Raw genomic sequence first — 10,828 nt, forward strand, 5'->3', positions numbered from 1 at the left:
TCCTTGAACCTCGGATCTAGGTGTAGGTACACCCACCTGGAAGGAGTTCCAGGATTTTGACCCAGCGACAGTAAAGGAACAGTGTTATAGTTCCAAGTCAGGATGGTGTGTGACTTGGAGAGGAACTTGCAGGTGGTGGTGTTCCCATACATTTGCTGCCCTTGTCCTTCTAGTTGGTGGAGGACACGTGTTTGGAAGGTGCTGTCTAAGAAGCCTTGGTGCGTTGCTGCAGTGCATCTTGTAGATGGTACACACTGTTGCCACTGTGCATTGGTGGTGGAGGGAGTGAATGTTTGTGGATGGGGTGCCAGTCAAGTGGGCTGCTTTGTCCTGGATGGTGTTGAGCTTCGAGTGTTGTTGGAGCTGCACCCATTCAGACAAGTATTTCATCACAGCCCTGACTTGTGCCTTGTAGATGGTGCATAGGTTTTGGGGAGTCAGGAGGTGAGTTACACACTGCAGAATTCCTAGTCTCTGACCTGCTCTTGTAGTCACGGTATTTATATGGGTACTCCTGTTCAGTTTCTGGTTAATGGTAACCCCTAGGATGTTGGTGGTGGGGCGTTTAGCGATCATAATGCCATTGAATGTCAAGGGGAGATGGTTAGATTCTCTCTTGTTGGAGACGGTCATTGCCTGGCACTTGTGTGGAATGAATGTTACTTGCCATTTATCAACCCAAGCCTGGATATTGTCCAGGTCTTGCTGCATTTCTACATGGACTGTTTCAGTATCTGAGGAGTTGTGAATGGTGCTGAACATTGTGCAATCATCAGCGAACATCCCCACCTCTGACCTTATGATTGAAGGAAGGTCATTGATGAAGCAGCTGAAGATGGTTGGGCCGAGGACAGTACCCTGAGGAGCTCCTGCAGTGATGACCTGGAGCTGAGATGATTGACCTCCAACAACCACACCCATCTTCCTTTGTGCTAGGTATGACTCCAACCAGCGGAGGGTTTTCCCCCTGATTCCCATTGACTCCAGTTTTGCTCGGGCTCCTTGATGCCATACTCGGTCAAATGCTGCCTTGATGTCAAATGCAGTCACTCTCACCTCACCTCTTGAGTTGAGCTCTTTTGTCCATGTTTGAACTCCGGCTGTAATGAGGTCAGGAGCTGAGTGGCCCTGGCGGAACCCAAGCTGAATGTCACTGAGGAGGTTATTGCTAAGCAAGTGCCACTTGATAGGACTGTCGATGACACCTTCCATCACTTTACTAATGACTGAGGGTAGACTGATGGGGCGGTAATTGACCAGGTTGGACTTGTCCTGCCTTTTGTGTACAGGCCATACCTGGGCAATTTTCCACATTGCCGGGTAGATGCCAGTGTTACAGCTGTACTGGAACAGCTTGGCTAGGGGTGCGACAAGTTCTGGAGTACAGGTCTTCAGTACTATTGCTGGAATATTATCAGGGCCCATAGTCTTTGCGGTATCCAGTGCCTTCAGTCATTTCTTGATATCACGTGGAGTCAATTGAATTGGCTGAAGTCTGACATCTGTGATGCTGGGGACTTCAGGAGGAGGCCGAGATGGATCATCCACTTGGCACTTTTGGCTGAAGATTGTTGCAAATGCTTCAGCCTTATCTTTCGCACTGATGTGCTGGGCTCCCCCATCATTGAGATGGGGATATTTGTGGAGCCACTGCCTCCATTTAGTTGTTTAATTGTCCACCACCATTCATAACTGGATGTAACAGGACTGCAGAGCTTAGATATGATCCATTGGTTATGGGATCGTTTATCTCTGTCTGTCGCGTGCTGCTTATGCAGTTTGGCACGCAGATAGTCCAGTGTTGTAGCTTCACCAGGTTGACACCTCATTTTGAGGTCTGCCTGGTACTGCTCCTGGCATGCCCTCCTGCACTCTTCACTGAATCACATGAAAGATATTAAAATAACAAAGACTGAGATAAACGTGGCTGATGGTTTCCAAAGAGCACAAGTTTAAACTCCTGAGAGGGTTGAGGGTTCAACTCCTGTCTTTAAGCACAATATCTAAGATGATGATTCAGTGTCAGACTGAGGAAATGCTGCTTCCACATTGAGAGTTTTTATCATTTATTTTTCTTCATTGAAAGGACTTTGGGTTTGAATTTGATTTAAAAGTTGTGTCTCAACAAAAAGTAAATTCATATAGTTTTTTAACACAGTGAGTAGTTGGGGTCTGGAATGCACTGCCTGACAGTTTGGTGGAAGCAAATTCAATCGAGGCCTTCAAAAGGAAATTGGGGAAGCAGCTGAAGATAAAAACTGTGCAGGGTTATGGGGTAAGGACAGGGTGTGGAACTAACTGAATTGCTCTTGCAGAGAGCTGGCACAGACTCGATAGGCCAAATGGCCTCTTTCTGTGCTGTAACCATTCTATGATTCTATGTAAAGCTGCAGACATTGAAGAATGGGGATTGAAGCCACACAAGTCAGTGTGTGGAATGTGAACTCAGCAAACTGCAAACTAATTCAATGAAGGTCAACTGTCCAATCACAGACCCAGTAGTCAGGATGACCTCCATTCTGTTTGGAAAAGAGCAAGAAATGTTCCCTTTCTACCCACACCTCAAAGGAGGATCAGAGATAGTCAGTTTAGTGAACAGGCCTGCAGGCAAGTCTGCTTCCTGGGGCCAGAATGAAGGATGAACCCATGTTCAGGAGTCAGTCAAATATTGAACAGAGGATAGAAAACACAGCCCTTGGTCCAGAGCTGAAAGTTAATTTGCAGGCAGTCAGATTCTTTACTGAAATGTTAGAAAGAGAGAAAGGGATGTGAAAACACATCAGTCAGTCCACAAAAAAGCTCGGTCGTTTATTATTTCTTTTCAGCTCATTTTTGGAGGAGAGGCCAGATTAAATTTAGTGGATTTTTTTCTGTCACTCAAAATTAGAGAAGCACATGGGAGAACAGGTGGGAAAAACATGTTAACTAGTTCAGATCACAAGGGTTTCTACTGGTAAACCTCTGGGTTACAATATTGTATAATGAGATATTGGGTAGGACTGGCATGCTCCTGAATGTAAACCACTCAGTTTGTTTAATGTAGTGACAAGTACCTTGCACCAGATAGAATGGGGCCAACATTGTTTTTCCTTTCTGCAGACTTCCATTGTTATTGAGGCTGGTTTCCAGTGTTATATCCTGAAGAGAGGACTGACCCAGAAACCAATGCGGAGAGTTCCCATGCAGCATTGTAAGGAATGGGCATTCCCTTCACTGAGAGTTTTATTCATTTGTTAATGGGTTATGGGTATCGCCAGCAAGGACAGCATTTATTGCCCATCCCTAATTGCCGTCGAGAAGCTGGTGGTGAGTCACCGTCTTTAACCGCTACAGCCCATCTGGTGTAGGTGTACCCACAGTGCTGGTCGGAAGGGAGTTCCAGGATTTTGACCCAGTGACAGTGAAGGAACAGTGATATAGTTCCAAGTCAGGATGGTGTGAGACTTGGAGGCGAACTTGCAGGTTCTGGTGTTCCCATGCATCTGCTGCCCTTGTCCTTCTAGTCACAGGTTTGGAAGGTGCTGTCAAAGGAGGCTTTGTGAGTGGGTACAGTGCATCTTGTACATGGCACACACTGCTGCCACTGTGCTCCAGTGCTGGAGGGAGTGAATATTTAAGGTGCTGGATGGGCTACTAATCAAACAGGCTGCTTTGTCCTCGATGATGTCGATTTTATTGAGTATTGTTGGATCCAGGCAAGTGGAGTTGTGCCTTGTAGATGATGGACAGGCTTTGAGTCATCAGGAGGTGAGTTACTTGCTGCAGAATTACCAGACTCTGGTCTGCTTTTGTAGCCACAGTATTTATATAGACAGTGCACTTGAGCTTCTGGTCAATGGTAACCCCCAGGGTGTTGATGGTGGAAGATTCAGTGATGGTAATATGATTGGGTGTCAAGGGAAGTTGGAGGTGGTCATTGCCTGGCACTTGTGTGGCACAAATGTTACTTGCCACTTACCAGCCCAAGCTAAATGTTGTCCAGGTCTTGCTGCATCTGGACACGGACTGCTTCAGTATCTGAAGAGTTGCAAATGGTGCTGGACATTGTGCAATCATCAGCGAACATCCCCACTTCTGACATTATGATGGAGGGAAGGTCATTGATGAGGCAGTGAGGATGGTTGGGTCTAGGACACTACCCTGAGGAACTCCTGCAGTGATGTCCTGAGACTAATGTGATTGGCCTCCAGCAACCACAACCAGCTTCTTTTATGCTGAGTAAGCCTCCAACCGGTGAAGATTTCTCCCCCGATTCTCACTGACTTTAATATTTCCAGGGTTCCTTGATACCACACTCGGTAAATACTGTGTTGATGTGAAGGGCAGTCATTCTCACCTCACCTCTAGAATTCAGCTCTTTTGTTCATGTTTGGACCAAGGCTGTAATGAGTTCCGGAGTTAAGTAGTCACAGAATCACAGAATTGTTACAGTGCAGAAGGAGGCCATTCGGCCTATCATGTCTGTACCAGCTCTCCGAATGAGCAATTCACCTAATGTCATTCCCCGGACTTCTCCCCGAAACACTGCACATTCTTCCCTTTCAGATAATAGTTTAGTTTCCTTTTGAATGCCTCGATTGAACCTGCCTCCACCACACTCTCAGGCTGTGCATTCCAGATCTTCACTCACTGTATGAAGAACTTTGTCCTCATGTCGCTTTTGCTTCTTTTGCAAATCTGTGCCCTTTTGTTCCTGATTCTTTCACGAGTTGGAACAGTCTGTCTCTCTCCACTCTGAACAGACCCCTCATGATTTTTAATACCTCTATCAAATCTCCTCTCAGCCATCTCTACGCCAAGGAAAACAATCTCAACTTCTTCAACCTGTCTTCATAACTGAAGTTCCTCATCCCTGGAACCATTCTCGTTAATCTTTTCTGTGCTCCTATCAATGCCTTCATTTATTTCCTAAAATGTGGCACCCAGAACTGGACGTAATACTCCAGCTGAGGCCGAACTAGTGTCTTATACAAGTTCAACATAAATTCCTTGCTCTTGTACTCGATGCCCCTATTAAAGCTCAGGATACTAAATGCTTTATTGACTGCTCTCTCAACCTGGCCTGTCACCTTCAATGTCTTATGTACATATACATCCAGGTCCCTCTGCTCCTGTACCCTTTTAGAATTGTACTCTTTATTTTATATTGTCTCTCCATGTTCTTCCTACCAAAATGAATCACTTCATATTTTTCTGTAGTGAACTTCATCTGCCACTTGTCTGCCCATTCCACCAACTTGTCTATGTCCTTTTGGAGTTCTACACTATCCTCCTCACAGTTCACAATGTTTCCAAATTTCATAACATCCGCAAACTTTGAAATTGTGCCCTGTGTCTATGTCATTAATATCGATCAGGAAAAGCAAGGGTCCCAACACTGACCCCTGGGGAACTCCACTACAAAACTTCCTCCAGCATGAAGAATGTCTATTAACCACTACTCTCTGTTTCTTGTCACTCAGACAATTTCCTATCCATTATGCCACTGTCCCTTTTATTCCATGAGTTATAATTTTGCTCACAAATCAGTTGTGCAGTACTGTATCAAACACCTTTTGGAAGTTCATGTACACCACATCAACAGCGTTGCCCTCATTAACTCTCTCTGTGTTCCCTCTTCAAAAAACTCCAGCATGTGAATTAAACATGATTTACCTTTAACAAATCCGTGCTGGTTTTCCTGGCGGAACCAAACTAAGCATTAGTGTGCAGGTTATTACTGTGTAAGTGCTGCTTGATAACATTGTCGCCAACACCTTCCATCACTTTGCTGATGATTGAGAGGAGACTGATGGGTCGCTGACCGGCCAGATTGAATTTGTCCTGTTTTTTTGTAGTCTGGACATACCTGGGCAGTTTTCCATATTGTTGAGTAGATGTCAGTTGTAGCTGTACTGGAACAGCTTATCTCAAGGTATGGCTAGTTCTGGAGCACTACATCTGGGATGTTGTTGGGGCCCATAGTCTTTACTGTATTCAGTCACTCAGCTGTTTCTTGATATCACGTGGAGTGAGTTGAAATGGCTGACTGGCATCGATGATGCTGGGGACTTCAGCAGGAGGCCAAGAAGGATCATCCAACATTATTTATGGCTGAAGATAGTTACAAACACTTCAGCCTTGTCTTTTGCACTGAGATGCTTGGCTCTGCCATCCTCGAGGATGGGAATGTTTGTGGAACCTCCTGCTCCTGTTTTTAACTGTCCACCACCATTCATGACTGGATGAGGCAAAGCTTTGATCTGATCTGTTGGTCATGGGATCGCTTAGCTCTGTCTACTGCAACCTGCTTCCACTCTTTAGCATGCACATAGTCCTGTGCTGTAGCTTCACCAGGTTGACACCTCATTTCTCAGTATATCTTTGTACTGGACCTTGCAGGCTCTACTGCACTCCTCATTGAACCAAGATTGTTCCTTGATGGTAATGGTAGAGTGAGGAACATGCCAGGCCATGAAGTTACAGATGTGACTGAATACAATTCTGCTGCTGCTGATGGCCCACAGTGCCTCCTGGATGCCCAGTTTTGAGCTGCTCGATCTGTTCTGAATCCATCCTATTTAGCATGGTGGTGGAGCCACACAACACGATGGAGGGTATCGTCAGTGTGAAGACAGGACTTAATCTCCACAAGGTCAGTCCTACCAATGCTGTCATGGTCAGATGCAGTTGCGACCATGAGGTTGGTGAAGACCAGGACAAATAGGCTCTTCCCTCATGTTGGTTCTCTCACCACCTGCTGCAGGCCCAGTCTGGCAGATATGTTCTTCAGGACTTGGCCAGCTCAGTCAGTAGTGCAGGAACCAAATCACTCTTGGCTTGCGGCCCCAATGATACTCTAGTTGACTGGTGGGCTTTTGCTCCATGCATTCATCCTATGGGTTTGGGAGTAAAATGAACTCACCCTCCCTCCCCACCAACCACCCTCCCACCCCTGCCGACAATTGTAACTATCTTCGAGAAGGAAGATAAATCATGTTGTGCAAACTATCGAGGTATTTCCCACTTGTCCAATGCAGGGAAAATCCTGACACGTATTCTCCAGAATCACCTACTTCCTGTGGCTGAGGAAATCCTCCCAGACACAATGTGGCTTTAGACCTTCCAGAGGAACCTCCGACATGGTCTTTGTTGCCAGACAAATCCAAGAAAAATGTAGAGACCACCAGAAACTCTTCACTGTATTCATCGATCTGACCAAAGCATTTGAGTTCGTAAATCATGAGGTTCTGTGAATTGTGCTCCAAAGATTTGGATGTCCAAGAAGCTTCATCACAATCCAGTAATTGCTCCGTGAGGATATAACTGTCTTGTGTGGGAGATCTGAAACAGACACCTTCAAAATCCAGACCGGGGTCATACAAGGCTGTGTGACAGACCCTGTACTATTTACAATCTACCCGACAGTGACTATTCACCTGATCAAAGATCAACTGCCCTCTGGTGTGATTATTAAATACCGCCTAGATGGAAAACTCTTTCAGCTCAGTTATCTCTGTGCCAAAACTAAACTGACCACCACAGACATACATGATCTACAGTTTGTGGATGACTGCAGTGTCGTTGCCCACTCTGCACCAGATTTGCCAGCTGCACTCAATCTCTTCAATTCTACATACAAGAGACTTGGCCTGTACTTGAATGTTGCCAAAACTCAGCCAAATATTCCACCTCTCATATATGTTGAAGGAGACAATCTGGATTATGTTGAGCAGGTCCCATACCTTTACAGCTACCTCTCTCAAAAGACCACCACTGATCAGGAGATCCAACACCGGATCAGCTGCATCAGCTCAGCCTTCTACAAACTACGGCAGTGAGTGTTTGACAACAAAGACCTCCACAAGTCAACAAAAGTCCCAGTATACAGAGCAGTTGTTATCCCACATTCCTGTACTGTAGTGAGATCTGGACTGTGTTTCAGTGACACACAAGAATGCGGGAGACATTCCATCAGTAATGTCCCTGCCACATCCTCCGGGTTCAATGGGGGGACTGTTGAACAAAAGCTAGTGTCCTTCTTGAAGCCAGCTCCACAAACATTTAGGAACAACTCCTGCAAAATCACCATCAATGGATTGGACACTATGTCTGGATGGCCAAAAACCGTCTACCCTCCAGCTCCTGTTTTCAACTCTCAAATGGCCAGTGTTCCGGGGAGGACAAAGCAAATGCTTCAAAGACACTCTGAAGTTCTCCATGAAGTGTGTCAGCATTGACATTGATGACTGGGAGGAGCTTTACCAATCGTTCAAACTGGTGACAACTTGTTCATCAAGCTGCATCATGCTTTGAGTCCAAATAAAAAGTCTTAATGATGAGACAGAGTGGTGACAGAGAAGGAAAGAAAAGGAAGAAAATCCTGCTCTCCGGATCCCACTACCTCATGGGACATCCTGCCCCATGTGCTCAAAGATCTGTGGGTCGAGAATCAGCCTGTTCATCTCTCACATCTCCCGAGTGCAGCTTCATGACTGGGAGCATAGGAATATGAAATTAACATTAACATGAATTATTCATTATCATGAATATTGCACCAACTGCTAAAGAAACCTATTTTTAATCTATTTGCAATTTAAACAGGAGTTTAAACACATCACTTCTACAAGTTATTAACGTGTAGGTAGATATTTACTAACCTGCAACTTCCAGTATAACTGCAGCTTCTGCTGAATTGGTTTTATCATCAACTAAACATCTATATTTCCCTTCATCAGATATTGTTGTCTTCTTTATTCTAAGGGAAATGATTCCTTTGGTCAGTTCATCTTTAATCAGTTCAGTCCTTCCTCTGTAATTCTTGTGTTGAACGACAATATCATCTTCTCCGTTTCTGTACACATGTACTGGTGAATCGAGACCTGATTTAAGCCACTGCACCACCATGTTACTGATGAATAGATCTGGCACAAGCTGACATTCCAATAGAGCATCTTCACCCACAATGGCGACAACAGGATCATCAGGTCCACGTATGTGGAATTGACCTGGTGAACAACAACATTTCAAAATAAAAATCAATTATTCATGTAATCGACAAAAGGAAAAATACTTTCAAAGCAGCTGATCATTTAAAATATATAGTACAATGTACAAGTCCTCCAGAACTGTACTTATAAAACAATATGAACTCAATAAGTTATTGCTTCTGACTTCATACCAACAAATTGATCTTATTAATTTGATAGATTTCTGGAGTTTATTTTAAATTGCCTATTCACATTTCAATTTTCCATGGCTTGTAAATATTATACAGTTCTATTAGTATTCTGTCTCCCTCAGAGAAACCACCATATTGTCCCGGGGATCTTTTCCTGAACTGTATGTAGCACAGTCATTGAGGATGGTAAGTAACAGTGTGTCACTGAGCAGAAGAGAGCAGAGAGTGGGTTGGATTGAAACTGAAGAAATTAGGTGGTGAAATTTCCAAGGGCTGTGAAAAGTGTAGCAAGGACAAAGCTGGACACAGAGCCCCAAACTAAAAGTGATAAAATCTATATAAAGTTCTGGTGAAAGATCTTTGACCTGAAACGTTAACATCTGTGGAAAGAGAAACAGAGTTGAGTATTTCCAGCATTTTCTGTTGTTATTACGGATTTCCAGTTTTTTTGCTTTTGCATAAGGAGAGTTTGCTTTATGCTAAGTGGTGACAAACCAGTTACAAAACAATGAAAGCAGGAGGTAAATGAACATTGTCATGGACTGTTTGCTGTTTTATTTTGGTCTGAGGATTGTCTGCTGAGGAAGATTAACACAAAGTTAAAAACACTCAGGTCCTGGGAAAGATAATGAAAATTCAGCTTTATCAACATGTCTGCCAGATATGTCAGTCACAAAACTACAGGTCGACACAAGTAAAACTTTGTTAAAAGGGAATTAATTCGAGAGTGTTAATGAGGCAGAAATTCCTGTCAGACAATAGCACAAAGTGGGCAGTATCAAATCAGCCGCTCACTTTACACTCCATCAAACTTCCTGTTCCATTGAAGCTGTCAGCTCCACAAGACAAATGGCTCTTTTATCATACATGTGGGGGACATCTACCACCCCTCAAGGAGGCCATTGGCCTCTCTCAGCCTGATCTCCAACCACCCTGTCACCACCTCCCAATCACAAACCACCCCCCAGCTCCCACAACTCTCCTGATCACAAACCTCCCCCTCTCTCCTAAATCCTCCTGATCATCAGGCTCCCCCCAACCCCACAAATCACCAGCCTCCTCACCAGCCCTCCGGAAAGCCAGTCTCCCCACCAGCTTCTCAATCGCCAGTCTCCCCACCAGCCCTCCCAGTTACCAGCCTCCCCACCAGCCCTCCGGATAGCCAGTCTCCCCACCAGCTTCTCAATCACCAGCCTCCCAATCACCAGCTTCCCAATCGCCAACCTCCCCAGCAGCCTTCCCGATCACCAACCTCCCGGTCACCAGTCCTCCCAGTCGCCTGCCTCCCAGTCACCAGCCTTCCCAGCAGTCCTCCCAATCACCAGCCTCCCAATCGCCAGCATCCCGATCACCAGCCTCCAGACTTCATGAGATAACGCCATTGAAACAGAGGAATGATGACAGTGGATTTCTGCACACTATGTTCAAATGGAAGTTAAGGCTGAAAAAGATTAAATCATTGTATATGTGTGGGTGGTGAAAATAGAGTCCAATCGGGCTGAGTCCATTATAAACTGGATCTGCTCCATGACCAAGAAAAAGCAGAAAAATTTCTCGACTTGTCTGGCTATTATTGCACATTGATTTCCCAATTATTGTGACATGGCAAGTCTTTAATCTGAAAGTTGAAAACCAGTCAAGTGGTCTGGTCACTCAAGACAGAAAATG

General features: G+C 44.9%; 1 protein-coding gene across 1 annotated transcript in view; it reads right to left on the reverse strand.

The window, feature by feature from the left end:
• The window catches only part of LOC137345673 (butyrophilin subfamily 3 member A2-like), a gene marked incomplete at its 3' end in the record, with an annotated part of 51,072 nt that extends 41,379 nt beyond the window's left edge, over positions 1-9,693 (reverse strand). The window contains exons 1-2 of the mRNA XM_068008937.1: positions 9,663-9,693; positions 8,640-8,987 (exon numbers count right to left, since the gene is read on the reverse strand). Coding sequence (XP_067865038.1) covers positions 8,640-8,987; positions 9,663-9,693 — 379 coding nt within the window. The remainder of the gene's footprint in view (positions 1-8,639; positions 8,988-9,662) is intronic.
• Between the last annotated feature and the right edge of the window lie 1,135 nt (positions 9,694-10,828).

Source organism: Heterodontus francisci, chromosome 29 (assembly GCF_036365525.1).
Source record: "Heterodontus francisci isolate sHetFra1 chromosome 29, sHetFra1.hap1, whole genome shotgun sequence".
Lineage (NCBI taxonomy): Eukaryota > Metazoa > Chordata > Chondrichthyes > Heterodontiformes > Heterodontidae > Heterodontus > Heterodontus francisci.